The following is an 18,351-nucleotide window of genomic DNA, read 5'->3' as shown; positions in this document are numbered from 1 at the left end:
CCAAGAAAAAAGAAGGAAGTGGAGCCCTTTCTCTGTTTTCTTTTTGGTTTTGTTTTCACTGTTTTAGTCATAGCTTGATTCTAAAGCAACCTGGCAGCATCATAACCCATCAAAATTATTATCTATGGTCTGCACTGCACAGTACGTCAGTACACACCAAAACTAAAGCAAACTGCAACCTCAAAAGCTGCTCACCCTAATTCATCTTTAATTAAACAAACACCCAGATAGATTCCTCTACACTCTAGTTTCTTCTTTTCGTTTTAGTAAAAAAATATAAACTCCCCACATGTGAATAAAGCCTTGTCACTCCCCAGATCATTTACAATCCAAGCAAAGTATCAATATAGTTTCTTTCCCACTGCTCTCCCTCTCTCTCTCTCTCTCTCTCTCTCTCTCTCTCTCTCTGTGTGCGTTAGTCACAGCAATGGCCACACTCTTCTTCATGACCTCCTTCTCCATTCTGTTTCCTGCCCTGATTCCATCAGCTTCCCCAGCCAATGTCCCTTCCAACACATGCCGATCCTACTGCGGGAACATGACCATTGATTACCCATTTGCCCTCCAATCCGGGTGCGGGCACCCGGGTTTTCGGAACCTCCTGTTTTGCATGAACGATGTTCTCATGCTCCACATAAGCTCCGGATCCTACCGGGTCTTGGATATCGACTACGCCTACCAATCACTCACCCTTCACGACCCCCACATGTCGAACTGCTACTCCATCGTCCTGGGGGGCCGTGGAAATGGATTCGAGATCGAGCAGTGGCGAGCTCCATATTTGACTCCAACGCCCGACAACGTGTTCATGTTGATCGGGTGCTCTGCGGAATCCCCTCTCTTTCAGGGGTTTCCGGAGAAGCACGTGCCATGCCGAAACGTTTCAGGCATGGGCTGCGAGGAGTACTACGGATGCCCAGCTTGGGATGTGGTGGGACACAAGCGGGTGGGGGTGGCATTCGGGTCAGGTCCACCAGGGTGCTGCGCGCTGCCTTTCGACGCCATAAAGGCTATAAACTTGACCCGGCTCCAATGTGAGGGGTACAGCAGCGCGTACAGCCTCGCGCCGCTGCAGCTGAGCGGCGCGAGCGGATGGTCGTACGGGATACGTGTGAAGTATTCCGTACAACGAAACGATGCATTTTGTCGTGCGTGTGAAGCCACAGGAGGATTGTGCGGCTACGGTGGTGAAGGAAATGAGATGATGTGCTTGTGTGGAAGCTGGAATTCTACATCTAATTGCGATTCAGGTGAGACTTTTAAATATGAGCTTAAATGTTTATGCCTTTTAACAATTTTAAAATTTTAAATTAAATTATTTCACAATTTTTAAACAATTTTATTTAATCGTGCCTTATTTTTATGATTAAAATGATAATATTTGATACTTACTTTTAATTTCAGTTATAATGAAATCTTTTAGTAATGATTTGAATTTGTCGAATGATCAAATAATTATAATAAAAAATTGGTTCAGTAAAATACAATTTAGGGATATTTTCACTATCTTTGAGAATATGAATTTTGGAATTTGGATGGATTTGGACAAATTTTAATTTAATTTTATATTATATTTTATCAAAATACAACTTCAAGATCTAAGGTCTCCTCAAACATAGGGTTTAAGTATTCATAGTGTCATTAATCTAAAACTTAATGTTCGGCTCAATAATTTTTTATGGTTACCTTGTGATAAATTGTATTAAAAGTTTTTAAAGTCTACTAAAGTGCATAGTTATAGAAGTTTCATCTCTGAATTTTTATATTTAGGATATTCAAATCCTTATACCTTAACAAACTTTTGATCAAAATTAAAATCAACACTTTTAAGTTTGAGTTTGAAACTTGAAAAATACCAAAGAAAATGAAAAGTACGAAAGAATTCACTAAGTCAGAAAAGTGAATATATATATATATATATATATATATATATATATAGAGAAAATTAAAAGAATAAAAATTGATTGTTATTGACTTTTAATTATATTAAAATAATTTTTTATTTTAATAGTATTTGCTAAATGAAAATATAATAAAAAATGATTTTTTTTTCTTACTTTTTTTCCCCTTCAAATAAAAATTTTAATATAAATGGAAGGTAAATTATTACATTCAAAAGTTAAAACTTGAAAGAAGGAAATAAATTTTATAGAAATTTGAGAAATTCGGACCTTCCTTTATTTTTTTTATTTTTATTTATTTTTGATAATCCGAGGACTATAGTTACCATCGTGTCACTTTAGACACAATGGTGCGGCATCAAACCCGGGAGTTGAAAGCTGCCCACCCATTGACACATCTCTGATAATTCATCGAGGTAAACTTTCAAGAGGGAATTCAACCTTCACAAGTTGCCCTTACCACTTGAGTCAACCTGTTGGGCAATTTATTATTTTGTATTATTGAAGAGCATTCTGTGATTAACCTTCAATTATATGCAGTCACCTCTTCATCCTTCAGGCATGCGTCGTCCTTGGCGCACACATTAAGTGGTACTTTCTTTTTCTTCTTCAGTTATACATATTGTAAAATAATTTTCTTCTTCTCCCTATCTTTTATTTCTCGTTACCATTTCGCATGACAATGCCAAATCTAATAATACAAATATTTAGTAAAGGATTCGACTATAGTCCCATTAAAAAGAACTAATAGTATATGTAATACATAAAAATTGATTGAAATTGGAGTAATGAAATTAAATTCATCACTTGATTTCATGCACTCTTCATTCAAAATTCTATTTTCTTTTTACCTATTCTATTTGTTTTCGTAAACCAAACATGAGATAAAATTTGGAGGCTAGTCACTAGGACCATAGGAGTTTGTCGGGTTTGGGAGAGGCCCGATAATTAAAAAATTAATTTATAAATTTTTTTAAATGATGGTCATTCTTAATTCATGAAGTTTTGTTTATTTTGTTTTTTATTTTTCTTCCACACAAATTATTGGCATACCACAATTTTTTATTCTCACATTTTTAAGATGTAAATTATGAGCAAAAGTTTATGGAATGGGAAGTGAAGTAATTGTTTTGTAAAGAATTAGTATAAAAGGTAGTAACTTTTTAGACTTTTTAATTTCATTTTTTGTATGGCCTCTAGAAATTGATACTTGCTAACAATATGTGCAGGAATCTCTATTTCTTTCATGATATGGACAGCAAGTCATCATCGAAGTTGAACTCATGATCCAAAATCATCACATTCCATTTTAGAGAGAGAGAGAGAGAGAGACCAAGTCTTTGTTTGAAGGTCCCAACATGATCGTTAGTGTTTAAAATTTGAGATTTTGATATAATTTATGTAAATAATAAAGTTTAAACTAGTCAATCGGGCTTTTTTCATGTTTGCCCGAGGTTTGGTTGTGCATTAATTAAGTAAAATGAACGATCCGAATACAAAAAATGACTCTTTTAAAAAAATTAAAATCGGTTCCCTGAAGTATCTTTGCAAGTCGTGGAACAAGTAATAATATGAATAATGCTTGTTGTCGATGTAAAGATTGAACGAGACACTTATTTAGTTGATATAGTTAAAACTAAGAGAACTATTAATTTTTGCCCTTAAAAAAATCGATTTATATTGGGTATGGCTAAAGGTAGAAAATAATAATAATAATAATAATAATAATAATAATAATAGTGGATATGTGCAGTTTTAGCAAAATAGTAATTTATTTTTTCATTAATTTAATTAGGAAATTTCATGAAGTAGAGTAGTAGATCATGAGTCTACTCTACCATGCCTAAGAAATTATTCTGCTAAGAGCAATGCATGAGATATATTTTATAAATAATTTCATATGTCGAAGCTTATTAGGCATTAACTTAGCTCGTATAAGTTCAATTGGATAAGGCTCACCTCCACACTCCCAACTCCCAACTCCCATACTCAAATTCAAGCTCAATACTTAATTTTCGTGATCAAAATAAAAGTCTTAAATAGATTTGAAAAATTAAAAAATTATAATTTTGTGATTGGTTATTAAATATTTGACATTTTATCAAATTATATTTTTAAAAATAACTTCATATTTTTTGTTACGAAATAACTTATTCATGATATTGTAAAAGGATTATACTTCAGATAGAAATGACGATTTATTTGTCACATTCGTAATAGATTATTCGATCTCAATCGCCATAAATTCATTACTCGATTAACTTGAATATGGGTTATAATTTTTTTACTTGATAATTTGTCTAATCCATTACGCATTATCCAACGTAATCTACTTTATCAAATCTAATCACTTAGAATTGTCTTCCTCTTGACTTTATTTTTTCCCTAATGCAAAAGATTGAGGTGGAATGATGAAGTATATTTAGAGGTTCGTTGAATTGAGTTATTATTATTTTATTTAAAAAAATGAAAACATGGCCTCCAAAATTATGGATTCCAACATTTAAAAATGCATTAAAATCTTGCTTGACAAATATGTTGAATTTCTTTAATAATTCAAATGATCCAAATGCAAACCCAAAACCTACCAATTTGTAAAATTGCCTTTAATTCTTAGGAGAATACAAATTACTAATGACAAAATCTCTCATCCTTATCTCTTTAGGATTTAATTGTTCATTCTTATTTATTACTATCATTTTTAGAGCAATAATTTTGCAATTTATAATCTCTCCTCCATTGGTCTAAGTTCAACAAACATTTTATTTTTTTAGCCAAATTTAAATTAGGGGTTGTTTGTTTGATTTGAATACCTCTCAATAAAGATTGTATGAATTTATTGACTGATTAGATATAAGAGGATTTTGTGAGAACTTAAATTATTATTTATTTAATTCCTTTAAATAACCAGGAAGCATGTTTTATTCATATTTAGATATTTCTTTTCTAATTCTATTCTTTATAGAAGATGAAAATGACAGAAACCTCGTTATCAAATGATTAAAATTAAAATAACAAATTTTATTATTTTTATTTATAATTATTAATTAAATATATGACGGGAAAATATTACTTTTGTTAAATTAAAACCTTTCACTATGCAATTACTTATTTTTATCAAATATTTATGTTCCTAAGCGTTGAAAATTGAAAAACAATAGACATTCAAATATTAGATAGTTCAAGCAATTCAGATTTTAGAATCAATAATTTGTTTAAGTTTAACTTAAAACTGACTCACAAAATTGAATTTGAATTTATTTTTCATAACTTAACATTTAATTCTATCAAATCAACCCTTAATAATCAATGAAAATAAAATTTATTTTTTATTATATTTATTTTGTCTATAACAAATATTATTAAAAACAAAAAATTGTAAAATAAAAACACAAATGTTATTCATTTGCAAAATTAAAAAACTTTCCTTATTAATTAGTTAATATTTTGTTTTTTTTTTTTTTAAGATGAAAATTATATAGATACGTGCGTTGAAAATGTTTTCTTCTTAGCTTCTAAGGGGAAGCTAATTAAGTGATGCTGCAGCAGGGTGGAAAGTTTTCGAACGCCATTGACAATTTTCTTTCCTTGCATGGAAACTAAACCGTAGAAATTCGACAAGAGGACTACCTGTCTCTGGCTCTTTAGCGGCGACTCAAGTTTGGATTATCGATTCAGATTCTCCTTCCCAGTTCAATTTCATGAACAGTGGCAGAATCGAGATCCACCAATCCCTGGTTTCCGCATATTCGCTCTCCCATTCCCGCCGGAATCCGCGCTCTGGTGTCCTTCGGCTGGCCGTCCTATCGAAACCTCGGTAAAGATCCGGCCGCCGTTGTCGCCGCTTGAAGTTTCAGCAGAAGGTGAAGGCCCTCCCCAATCTCCCATAACAGAGAGAGAGAGAGAGAGAGAGAGAGAGAGAGAGAGAGATAGAGAAAGAGCAATGTCGGCGTCTCTCCACCGCCCTCCGATTCCTTTTTCTTCTTCTGCTCCCTCCTCCGCTCCCTCGAAGTTCGCCCTGCGAAGCCCCTTTTTCGCAGCACGAATCGCGCGAACGCAGAAAAGCAGAACTGCTTTTGCCTGTTATGTGCCAAGTGCTTCTAGCAGCTATGCTGCTCCAACGGGAGCGTCCTTTAGTGAGGTACTGGTAACAGTACTGTTTTCGTTTTTGTTATTTTGACTTTTGGAGAGTTTTATTTTGGTTTTATCATCTGTGATGGGTTTTTGTAGTTGATTGAATCCTTGATAAATCGAGTGGATTTGTCGGAATCCGAGGCCGAGGCATCGCTCGATTTCTTACTGAATGAAGCTAGTGAGGTTTTGATTAGTGCCTTTCTTGTTCTGTTGAGGGCCAAAGGAGAGACTTATGAAGAGGTAAGTTGGCACTCTGGGAAGTTCTTTACAATGTGTTTTTGATATAAATGAATTCCATAAACATGCGGAGAATTCATTTCAAATTTACATTAGAAATGCGAAAAACGATTAAATTCAAATCTATGCTTTTAATTGAATGATTTTGATTATCAATGATTTAATTCTATTAAAATTGATTGGATTTGCAAATGAATTCCAGAAAGTGATGGAGTGAAGACGGTAGTTTACCAAAATGGCATTAAAAAGCACGAACTCAATTTAATTTGTTATAAGAGAGATCATTTTAAAATGAATTCTAAACTAGAATTTATGTCTCTCAATGGGCAGTTGGTGGGATTGGCTAGGGCAATGATTAGGCACTGTAGGAAGGTGGAAGGATTGGATAATGCGGTTGACATTGTAGGGACAGGCGGTGATGGAGCAAACACAGTGAACATATCAACTGGAGCCTCAATACTTGCCGCAGCATGTGGTGCAAAAGTTGCAAAGGTAACAGTAAATTTTGACCCAATATTATCCTGAAATTTGTGGTCTAATTTCATGTTGCAGCAATTACTGATTTGTTTCTTGATGCTGGAAATTGATGCAATGTCTACTTTCAAAAGCAAGAAAAATAATTTGGATGGTAGCTGAATGAACCTTTTGGTAAGTAAGGGAAAATTGATAAAGATTGTTGTTCTGCATTGCAGCAAGGGAACCGATCAAGTTCGTCTGCATGTGGAAGTGCTGACGTATTGGAAGCACTGGGGGTTGTAATTGATTTGGATCCTGAGGTTGGTGCATCTTAGATTGTGCTTTTTAACTGTTGAATTCATAGTCCTATTTTTCTTTGATTGATATTGAATCTTTTAAAAATGGGAAGAACTTCTCAAATGCCTTGTACTGAAATTTATACACTGAAAATTTGAAAAGGCATAATGTATCAAATTTGACTGGTTCTATCAGGTTAGTTTTCCTTAACTTGATTTTATACTTACGGAAAGGTTGATTGGTGCATCACCATTTTATAACTTCAATTTTTGCTACTGAGTATTGAAGTTAAAGAATTATGAGACAAGACATTTTGGAACTCAAGAGATCAGCTTTTCCTGTTTCTCATCTTTATGGCAAATTAGATAATTTGTACATTCATAATTTATAAACATGAACTTTCATTGAGACAAACACCTCTTTCATGTGTTTATGTGTGTTGTGTTCATGCATCTCTGTTTTGGCTACACATTCAGTTTGCCACAGCATATGGAACATCTTAATATTTTTTGTGTGCAAGGTAATTTTTTCTTTTCCCATTTCTTTCATTAAAAAACAATTGTTGTAACTCCTGTTTAGTATCAATCAATTCAGTAGTTATATGCATTGTTCTGATATGTTGGTTGTTGCTGTTATTATTTTTTATTTATTTTTAATTCTAAATTTATCTATTTGAAAATGAGTTGTGTTTGTTCTTGCATTATGCGTTATTTAAACACCACTCCACACCCCCCCCATCCCCCGGCAGTGCCGGGGGCATGCCCTCTGTTCTGCCCACTTAATTCTAGCAATTACAAGTTCATAACTCCTAGGTCTTAATTTCCATCGGGAGTAGAACAAAAATTTTTGCATCACATGGTTGTTTTATTCTATGATGCTTTTTATTGCTTCCTTACCCCCACCCCATGGAGAAACCGAAAAGAGAGAGAGAGAGAGGGAGAGAGAGAGAGAGAGAGAGAAGTTTAGCAAAAGCATGTGATTAGAGAAAATTGAATAGCATTATATTAGCCCATCTGATATTGCCTTCTCTATGTATTTTCATTTCTGAATAAAGAAGCTTGTGTGATACTTGTGTGATTGGCCCCTTGTTATGGGGGTCAATTTAACATATAAGTTCACATGAGAATAAGTAGTATCAAATTTTTGTAGAGCTCATGACATGGGTTCACCCAACCTACAGAATGGGAAAAGAGAACCAAACTTCATCTACTCTATTCCCCATAAATTTTTATTCATTGTGTTCTTTGGAATCAGGGGGTAAAAAGGTGTGTGAATGAAGCTGGAATTGGCTTCATGATGGCTCCAAAGTACCATCCAGCGATGAAGGTTGTCCGTCCTGTGAGGAAAACATTAAAAGTCAAAACTGTATTCAATTTATTGGGCCCTATGTTGAATCCAGCACGTGTTCCTTTCGGTGTTGTTGGCGTGTATGCAGAGAACATGGTTAGTTCATACATTCCTCTTCCCTAAAGTAGAATTTTCAGTTTTCTTATTCTAATTTGATTAATCTATGCATAATGTGCATAGATTTGTTGAGTTTTTGTATGCCAATATGATGAATATCACATTTTAAAGATATGAAATATTTATGTTTTGATAAACAAAGAACTTAAGAACTTTAAAAGGAAAAAGAAAGGAGATCCAAAGAGGGGTAGAAGGTATATCCTCCAAGCCTCTTTGTAATCAGTAAAACAAATCCGTATTGTAAAAATGAAAAACATACGCCAATCAAGACCACTCTATGACAAATAGAAGCATCCTAAGCTCAATCCCTTCCATACCTCTCTCCCTCTCTCTCCCACCCCCACCCAACCACCCCACTTCCCCCCAGCGTGCCAAAATAAAAAAATAAAAAAAAAGCATAAAAAGGAAGCCAAATATACAACAAATTCAACGAGGGGGTTAAATCCTCCTTATCCCGACTAAAATGGAAATTTCACAAGCCCGCTTCCATTTGTGAGGAAACTATTCAAAATTAAACATTATGAAGAGAAGACAAACAGGAAAAATGGGGAAAAGCTCAAAACAAAGGAGTACCTCAAACCTAATAATCCTCCTAAAAACAGACTCTCCCCATTCCCAGTTCTATAATGCACATGGAGAAAGAAGAGGTGAGAAGTTTAATAAATGAGGGCTTGTATAAGTAGCATATCCTCTGACCATAGCATTGTGAGCATCCCAGTTCTAGTTGACTTGTAGCAAATGAGCTTAATGTAATTTTTGATTTTTGTGACACCCTTTAGGGTGGTTGGTTTCTTGTACTTTGGATTGACATTGTGTCAAAGGGACTTAGGTTCCAGAGGAAACTGCAATTACCATTTTTGCACCAGGCAGATGTTTTTGGGTTCAAATGACCTGGACCTAATTCATCCTCCTCCTTAGACTTGCAGAATGTGTCCAAACTCACAAAATGATCTCTATTCTTATCCCCTCCCCCTGGCTATAAGAAATTAATTTTTAACTTTTCTAACTTAGTACTGCTGCGCAATTTTAAGCAAAGACATAATATGAATGGAAGAGAAACAAACCTGAATGAGGGTAATCCAACTCCCTAAGGATTTATTATGTCCACACTAATACTCCTACATGGGCCATTTGTTTTCTGTGTATGAACACTAGTTTGCTGATCGAAAAAATTATTATTGTGCGGCTGAATTGATACTTTTTTCCTTCAACTGCAACTCTTGGAACTTGATGTCTCTGTAAGTCAACATCGTTGAAGAACAATTTTAAGGAGCTAAAATTATCTTAAGATGTGCAACCTCGTGAAAAATGGAAGTTCTTTTAGCTTCTTTAGTTAATTGTATTCATTAATTGCAGCCATGGAGAAATTATTGGTGCATTATGCTCTTTATTTAATCAAAGCAAGTAGCTTGCTCTTTCATTGCTCATGAGTTCACCTTAGAACAGGATTACTTCTCATTTGGTAAAGTCAAATTGCTCTTACTGATGCTTTCTGAGTACTAGATGGCTTGACGTAGTGTGCTCAACACCCAAGCTTTTGAAAATGAACTTTTAAAGAGAAACTAATGAAAATGAGCTGATTGAGATTGTTGTGCAGATTGTTTCATCCAGTGTGAAAATGGAGCTAGTAAAAAGAAAAAGTTGATTCAGATTGTTTTGTCAAAAAATTGTGAGGTGCTTGAAATATTTGAAATGACTAAAATAGATGTCTTTTTATGAAATGAATTATCTCATTGATAATGTAGTAATATTTGAAAATAAAATATGGACACCCATGGAATAGAATAATTCGTTGGAAAAAAAAGATAGCTTTTAGCTTTTAAAAGTTTTGCTGCTGCCAAAAATCGAATGAGTTTTGTAGATCGTTCTTTGACCATGACCACTTGAAAGGATCAAACAAAAGTGGTTTGGAAGATTGGGGGTGTGCTCTGGGGGATCACTTCGATGCCTAAGTTAGGGACTATAGGATGTTTAGATTGCAATAGTAAAGAGGAAAGGTTAAGAATGAGATGCTTACCTCCTCTTGGAATACTCCATTTTATAGTGGTGGAGGCAGACCCTCCTTTAATTTAGTATTTGTAGGCGCATTATTACGTTTATGGGGGTTTATGGATAATTTAAGGTCATATATACGGGGGGTTTTAATAGTGGTTTTATAATTGTTTCTTCTCATCAATGTGTCTATTGATTTTAGTATATCGGTTATGTTGGGGTGTTAATGGTGGTTTTATAACCGTATTCCCTCATGAATGTGCCCATTAATTTTGGGTATATCAGTTGGCCCCCCTTACTCTCGAATTTTTGAAGCAAGCTTCATTTATTTGAGAGTGTTTCAAGGTCCACCATACGAGCTTCCAACGTAATCCAGTTCACTCATTGAGCGCCCCCCAGCTCAATTTGAGCCGGTTGTAGAGTATCTTTGTCTTATTTCAATTGCAGAGTTTATTTGTTCAAACCAATTACTGGGTGATTTGGATTAGTCCAAGTCGATCTCCAACTATTTGGCTCAATTTGAGCTAATAACCAAGCGATTGAGCTTAATCCGAGTCGGTTATCGTACAAATTACAATGGTGTGCATCACAATGTGGCGCGAATCACAATGACACACATCACAATGGCCCATTTGATGAGCACTGCTCATAAGGCCCCGAAGACATGTCCAGTTGATGAGCACAACTTATGAGAACCAAGGAGTGAGCACGACTCACCAGTAATGACTTATATGATGAGCGCCACTCATGAGGGTCCGAAAACATGCCATTTGATGATAACAGCTCATGAGGCAACCAAGGAGTGAGCACGACTCACTAGCAATGGTCCATCTGACTGCTCATGAGGCCCTGAAGACATGCCCAGTTGATGAGCACATCTCATAAGGCAACCAGGGAGTAAGCACAACCCACCATGTCTAACTCATTTGATGAGCACTGCTTATGAGGTCACGAAGATATACACATTTGATAAGCACGACTTATGAGACCACATAGAACTAGCTTCGCGAATGCTATTCGATAGAAGGCCTCTTGAATAAGGTCTAACTGATATAAAATTTGTAGCATACACGACGATTTAGATTTAGCCGAATAGTAGATGCACCTGCTCAGATTAAGCCAAAGAGTAGAGTAACTGATTCGGATTAAGCCGGACAGATTGAGCCGAAGAACTCAACAATTGGCTTGGAGTGAGCCGAACATTTGGCTCGGATTTATCTAAATCGCTTGGTTATCAGCTCGGATTGAGCTGAATAGTTGGAGAACCGCTCGGATTGAGCCGAACAATGAAGCAACTGGCTCGGATTGAGCCGAATAGTGAAGCAATCGACTTCATTAGAGCCGAATATTTAGGCTGCCGACTTGGTTGGAGCTGAATATTGCAACCAGCTCGTATTAAGCCAACTTGTACTGTAATTAGCTCGGATTGAGCTAAATCACTTGGTTATCAGCTTAGATTTAGTCGAATAGTTGGAGATCAGCTCGGATTAAGGCAAATCACCTAGTAATTGGTTCAAATCAACATGCTCTGCGGTCGGAATAAGATCAAGACATTTTACAACCAGCTTAGATTGAGTTGGGGTGGTCAGTGACTGGCTTGGATTATGTTGGAAGCTTGTATGGCAGACCTAGAAACACTCAAATAAAAGAAACTTGTTTCAAAAATTCGAGTGTAAGGGGGAACAACTGATATACCCAAAATTAATAGTTACATTCATGAGGGAATACGGTTATAAAACTAGCATTAACACCCCTGCATAACCGATATACTAAAATCAATAGACACATTTACGAGGGGAAACGGTTATAAAACAGCTATTAAAACCCCTCGCATAAATGTCTTTAAATTATCCGTACCTCCCCATAAACATAATAATGCGTCCATAAATACTAAATTAAAGGAGGGTCTGCCTCCATCACTATAAAAAGGGGTATTCCAAGAGAAGGTAAACATCTTACTCTTACTCACTTTTCTCTTACTGTTGCAACCTAAAGTCTTCGACAGTCCCTAACTTAGGCATTGGAGTGATCCCCCAGAGTACATCCTGAGTCTCCAAGCCATCTATGTTTGGTTCTTTTCAAGTAGTTGCGGTTGAAGGTCGATTTACAAAAACCATTTGGCAGCAACAAGTTTCAAATCCATAACTTCTAAAAGTTTCTCAAAAAAGCTAGAAGTTGACTTTCTAAAAGCTGAGAAAAAAAATTGTTTATCAAACACACTATAGGTGAGTTTAACCCCCTTCTTTGACTCAACTTTTACTGTTTAAAAGCAAAAGCTGGGTATAATGTGTTTGCTAAATAATTTTTTTAGCTTTTAGAAAAGCCAGTTTTTAGCTTTTTCTAGAGAGCTTTTAAAAATTTTAAAAGCTAAAAGTTAGGATTTTTTCAAAAAGATTCTATTCCATTGTTGTCCTTAATTTTTTTTAGGCACTTTACATTAATTATATTTCCTAAAAATATATATCCATTTTAGTCATTTAAATATTTTTAGGCACTTTACAATTTTTTACTAGACACTCAGAATTTGCTTTTTCTTTCTAACAGTTCATTTTTTCATTGGGAACAAAATAATTTTTATAACAATCTTAATCAGTTCCTTTTCATCAATTACTACTTCATAAATTCCTTTTCAAAAAAGACATGGGAGGGCAATACTAAGCTTAAACCTAGCTTTTACTCTTTTAAAAGAAGAAGTTAAGCCAAATAGGAGGTTCAAACTCAACTCCTGGTTGATAGGGACAAAGATCAATTTTCTATAGTCCAGGCCAAAAACTATGCGACTGTCATAATCTCTTATTAATAGATTATGCATGGATTACATTATAGCTTTATGCATGAATTTATTTGTTGTTTGATTTGTTCTTCTGCAGAAGGGCATGGTATGTATTTTGTTGGATCTTGGTTTTATACTTTTCGAGGAATTTGTTGCATGTGGTTCGTGGAACTTATTACTGTCAATTTCATCTGATATGAAGTATGCTTCTCTGTTCCTTGCATAGGTCCTCAAAATGGCTAAAGCACTGCAGCAATTTGGAATGAAAAGAGCATTAGTTGTTCATTCAGAAGGCTTAGATGAAATGAGTCCCCTTGGTTAGATGTCCTTCCCCCAACTACGTCCCTCTCTCTCTCTCTCCCTCTCTCTCTCTCTCTATGCACTAGTTAAAAATGCTTCCGATGAATGAAACTCCCCTGCAATTTTCATTTTTTATTTTTTATTTTATTTATTAAAGCTTAGGTTTACTTATAATTTGTATTGACATATACAGGACCTGGGTTCGTCCTTGATGTCACTCCGGAAAAGATTGAGAAATTTTTATTTGATCCAGGTAACAATTCTCTTGCACTATCTTGCAAGTTGTGACTATCTATTTTAATTAAACAATTGAACAAGAAGCAGCTTGCATGCACAAGTTTGAAGTGATTCCAATAACCAACTTCCTCCTAAAGCTAGTTTCAGTTCAAAATCAATTTCACTCCTGAAATTTGAAGTTAGCCGAAAATTCATTTTGCACTATGAAGTCACTTTTATCTGGAAGCCGTCCCAATGGACGCTTTGATATTTTAAGTTGCAAGGAGTCGGGGTGGTGATTATTTCAAACGTCGATGCATCGTAACAATATTTCTTTTATCTGGTTTAGAAGGCATTATAAATTATAGTGGAATTTTCTCACTTGTTTTTTTTTTTTTTTGACTTGGCTTGTTTATTGAATATTGGATAGTGGAGTTTGGTATCCCTCGATGTACTCTAGAGAGCTTGAAAGGTGGAGGCCCGGAGTACAATGCAGAAGTACTAAAGCGTATACTATCCGGGGAGGAAGGACCCATTGCAGATGCACTTGTAAGTTTCTTCCCCTCTCATGGTCCGAAATAGCCTCTTTCTGAGTTGCTGCTTTTTGGATCCAATTTAGCCCGGAGCACTTAAAAAATGAAAGTATTTATACCACTTATCACTTAAAATAAATACTTCTAAAAAAAAGTGATATTTGTTTTGTACTATAAAACTTATTGCAAGAAGTACTTTTTTAAAATCACTTTTGTAAGAACTATTTAAATGAATTTTGAGAAGCAACCTAAGATTACTTTTTGTCACTTATAAGTGACTTTTTTTTAGGCGGATCAATTTTATAAACATAAGAAAATTTATGGCTATTTTCTAATTTAAAAAATACATTAGAAGATAATGATGTATTATAATATATTAAATTTTAATGAAACAAATTCAACTTTGGATTGAAGAAGGAGAACAAATATTAATTTAAATTAATATTAAAAATAAAAATATAATTTAATTAATAATATTATTTTAATATAAATTAATATGATAATTATATGTTATAAATATAAACTAAGAACAAGATTACTGTTAATTTTAAATAATATTATATTATTTTTACTTAATAAAATATTTAAATATTAATTAAAAATAACAGTTAACATGATTATTAATTAAACTTTTAATATATTATTTTATTATGCATTATAACATATTAATTGTTAATAAAATATAATTAACTTCTGAAATAAATAAAAAAGAACCATCTATAAATTTAAATTAATGTTGAATAATGTAAAATTTTTTTAATTTAGTTAATATTATTTTTAACATAAATTAATGTGATAATCATATTAAAGTATACATTAATAATTAGATTACTGTTCATTAATTAATAATATTATATTATTTTACTTAATAGAAAATATTTACATTTTAATTAGAATATTAATATAATTATCATTTAAATTTTTAGTTATAAAATATTAACATTTTTATTGAAAATATATTTAAAAATGCATATTAGTTATTATAATTTAGTTTTGGATTGAACAAGAACTATTTATTAATTTAAATTAATATTAAATAAATTAAATTTAAAATTTAATTAATAATATTATTTTTTTCATAATATAATATGATAGTAATATATTATAAATATGCATTAATAAAAACATAATTATTAATTAAAATAATAATCTTATATTTTTTAAATAAAATGTTTAAATTTTAGTTATAAAAATTAAAATAATTATTGATAAAATATTAATTAAAAAATAATATTTTTTATAGTTTAGAATATGTTTTAAAATAATTATACAGTATCCTATAATAAAAGTTATCATTGAAATAACACTTGTTTTAAATATAACCAAACACTACTTATAATTTTCAGCACTTTTTTAGTTCTTATTATCAAATTCTGTACTGTTTTTTTTACGCAAGTGGTTCCAAATGATTGAGGCAGTTGGTTTGTCCAGGTGAACATAAAATTATTTGTTCTTTCTATCCTTGCATGTGGAAATATTTACCCACTTTTCAAGTATGTGCCAAAGCTTCTATGATGGAAATTTCTACATTTAAAATAAGCTGCTATCTTTTGATTAATATGAAAATTTTAGTTTATTTTCTGATAATCACCATATTTTCTGATCTAGTCGGGGCTCGTAATAATTCTTCTTAAGGATCAAATGTTAACATTTGAAAGGATAATTAAGTGGGATAATTGATTTTCATATTAAGATATTACTGCCACCAAATTTTTCTTTATCATTTGTTGCATGAACAATGAATCAGGTCCTAAATGCAGCAGCAGCTCTCATGGTCAGCGGCTGTGTAGACTCCCTGGCTGAAGGCGTTTCCTTGGCTCGCGAAACACATCTATCTGGCAAAGCTCTCAAGACGCTTGATTCTTGGATTGACATCTCCAACGTAAGTGTAGTTTATTTCTGCATGTAATGTTGAATTACTGAACAGTGCACTGATGAACGCTACTAATCTCTTTTGACCCCTTCGTTTTTAATCTCACAGAAACTTAAAGAAAAAGCCTCGACAATCGCTTGAATTTATACTTGACCATTGGCCAGCGTTGGAATGTGGAATGGCCCCTGTTGTAGAATCAAGTTCTTTACAGAAAATAGGCAAATGTGGAATATGATAGGTGAGCTGGTTCAGAGTTTGAGTCAAATTTTGAGGCTTCTGGTAATTATTTTGTGCAAGTTCCCTTTAATGATGCAATTGCACTCTTGGGTGCATGAAGATGTAAGGGTTGAAATAAGAATAATGTAACTTTTGTTCCTTGTGGACAATTTTTATTTTGACTAGTTGTATCAACTGTAATGCTTGCAGATTGATCTATATTTTAATCAGTGCACCGTATTCAACAACATAGCATTGCATGAAAAGCTTATTTTTACAGACCAGCTTTTTTTGATAACTACATCATAATACACCAAACGCTGTCTTAGCTACACCATCATTGTCCAGCTTCCTTTCTACACTTCTACACAAAATCACATAAGCTGCATGTTCAGAATGTTTCATAACTGAGCATGGTTGTCAAAGGCGGCCCCTGCATCTGTGAGCAGGGCCACAAGGTTACCATCTTGGCTCATTCGCATGACCTCCGCACCCAACAACCAAGGACAAAGCTACATTAAATTCATATGCACTGACCCAAAAGGGAGAGGGAGCTAGCGAATAAATCTCCAAAGGAGCAGTTGAACAAAACGAAGGGCCTCACAATTCGCGGCCACCAACATGCTTACCCCCTATGAACACACTGGTTACAGTCCCCTGACCTGTCATTTCTCGCAGAGCTGATTGAATTTCTTCCCCATCACCTGCAAATATGTAAATATTAAGGGAAGTTTTAAGCATAACAGTGTTTAATTTTTTTAATGATTAGTGAGTGAGATGGTGTAGCAGACAGCAGTAATTTAAGTAGTGAATATGGCAACTCCTACTTCTGAGAGGAGTTGCTTGACCCTTTTGCAGTAGGCACAGTAAGTTTTGCTGCAAAAAAAACAAAAATAAATAGTGGGGATAACACAGAACAGAGAGAGAGAGACCTGAAAACGACTTCAGGAAAGGAGGAAACCGTATCCTTGACTTTGGAAAGAGCCATTCCAATTCTTGGTTTGCCCTAAAAGCTTCTCTGTGAGCCCGAAAAGCCCTACTGCTGGGTCATAGGCAGGTTTTTCGGGGATTGGGGGGGGGGGGGGGGGGGTGGCGCGGAGGGGAATATACCCTAGGTCTAGAGAATGGGAAGGGACACCAGGTGTCGTCCAGCTGGGCTCTCTGGCTGTGCATGTGTTTGCTGGCGAGTTGCCTGTGCTGTGTGATCCTCTGTTTGGATGTGCCCCTGTTTTATGATAAGGTTGGTTATTCTTTTCTTTCTTCATTCTTGATATATTTTTTTTCAAATTTCCAGAGAGTTTAATAAGTTGCAAACCTGTTATGTGGTAAGATAGTGAAATTAGTGCTGGGAATGGTTTTGCAAATGAATTTGGGTAATAAGGTATATCAGAGCAGTCCCATGTCCATGCTGCAACTCAGCCCCATCCTACACTAGCTGGGTACACCTCATGTGATGCTAATTCAGGGAATTTACATAATAGCCCCATCCACAGCTGAGGTGTCTTTGTACCATTTTGTAATTACTCAATTTGTTTTTAACTTGTTAGAATATTCTTTGATTGTTGCATTCTGTTTTCCCTTTTCCTGTATAAATAATCAAGCCCGTGTACAGTTCACTGATATAGATAATAAATACAATTTTCAGAGCCTTTCTGCAGCAATTTTGTTTTTTTCCTTTCTCTGTTCTTACATGGTATCAGAGCAAGGTTCAGCGTAAAGTTCTTTTTAATGGCTGCTGAAGCTCGCAACTCATCCAAATCTTTTTTTTTTTTTCTAGATTTCTCCAACCCAACCAACCCCTATCGACTTGACCATGGAGATAATCCATCTCTTCCCCTAGTCCCTGATCTCTTTACTGCCGATAACTACACTACTTGGTTGAGAGCCATGTGCAGGGCTCTTCGTGCAAAAAATAAGCTTGACTTCATCAATGGCACCTTCTCCATACCAAGTTCCACC

General features: G+C 34.4%; 2 protein-coding genes and 1 long non-coding RNA gene across 5 annotated transcripts; 2 read left to right on the top strand and 1 right to left on the bottom strand.

Moving 5' to 3' along the window:
* Nucleotides 1-52: 52 nt before the first annotated feature.
* On the top strand, nt 53-3,329 carry LOC131146139 (uncharacterized). 2 transcript variants are annotated; one of them, XM_058095502.1, is made up of 3 exons: nt 53-1,250; nt 2,442-2,492; nt 3,131-3,329. In XM_058095502.1, the coding sequence occupies exons 1-3, from the start codon at nt 428-430 to the stop codon at nt 3,178-3,180; spliced, it is 924 nt and encodes a 307-aa protein (XP_057951485.1). In that variant the 5' UTR covers nt 53-427; the 3' UTR covers nt 3,181-3,329. The 2 variants fall into 2 exon arrangements, with proteins under 2 accessions (XP_057951485.1, XP_057951486.1); XM_058095503.1 differs by lacking the exon at nt 2,442-2,492.
* Nucleotides 3,330-5,305: 1,976 nt separating this feature from the next.
* LOC131146136 (anthranilate phosphoribosyltransferase, chloroplastic) lies at nt 5,306-16,640 on the top strand. Of its 2 annotated transcripts, XM_058095499.1 has the most exons (10): nt 5,306-6,042; nt 6,132-6,275; nt 6,603-6,764; nt 6,965-7,048; nt 8,280-8,468; nt 13,481-13,571; nt 13,748-13,807; nt 14,201-14,319; nt 16,051-16,185; nt 16,285-16,640. In XM_058095499.1, the coding sequence occupies exons 1-10, from the start codon at nt 5,845-5,847 to the stop codon at nt 16,315-16,317; spliced, it is 1,215 nt and encodes a 404-aa protein (XP_057951482.1). In that variant the 5' UTR covers nt 5,306-5,844; the 3' UTR covers nt 16,318-16,640. The 2 variants fall into 2 exon arrangements, with proteins under 2 accessions (XP_057951482.1, XP_057951483.1); XM_058095500.1 differs by lacking the exon at nt 8,280-8,468.
* LOC131146137 (uncharacterized) lies at nt 16,586-17,463 on the bottom strand. The gene is made up of 2 exons (XR_009134231.1): nt 17,325-17,463; nt 16,586-17,096 (listed from the first exon to the last, which is right to left on the bottom strand). It is a non-coding gene; the product is annotated as an uncharacterized LOC131146137 (long non-coding RNA).
* Between the last annotated feature and the right edge of the window lie 888 nt (nt 17,464-18,351).

The sequence above is a fragment of the Malania oleifera genome, chromosome 13, assembly GCF_029873635.1.
Source record: "Malania oleifera isolate guangnan ecotype guangnan chromosome 13, ASM2987363v1, whole genome shotgun sequence".
In the NCBI taxonomy this organism is placed as follows: Eukaryota; Viridiplantae; Streptophyta; class Magnoliopsida; order Santalales; family Ximeniaceae; genus Malania; species Malania oleifera.
Note: the sequence above shows the minus strand (reverse complement) of the source record. Positions and strands in the feature narration are given on the sequence as shown.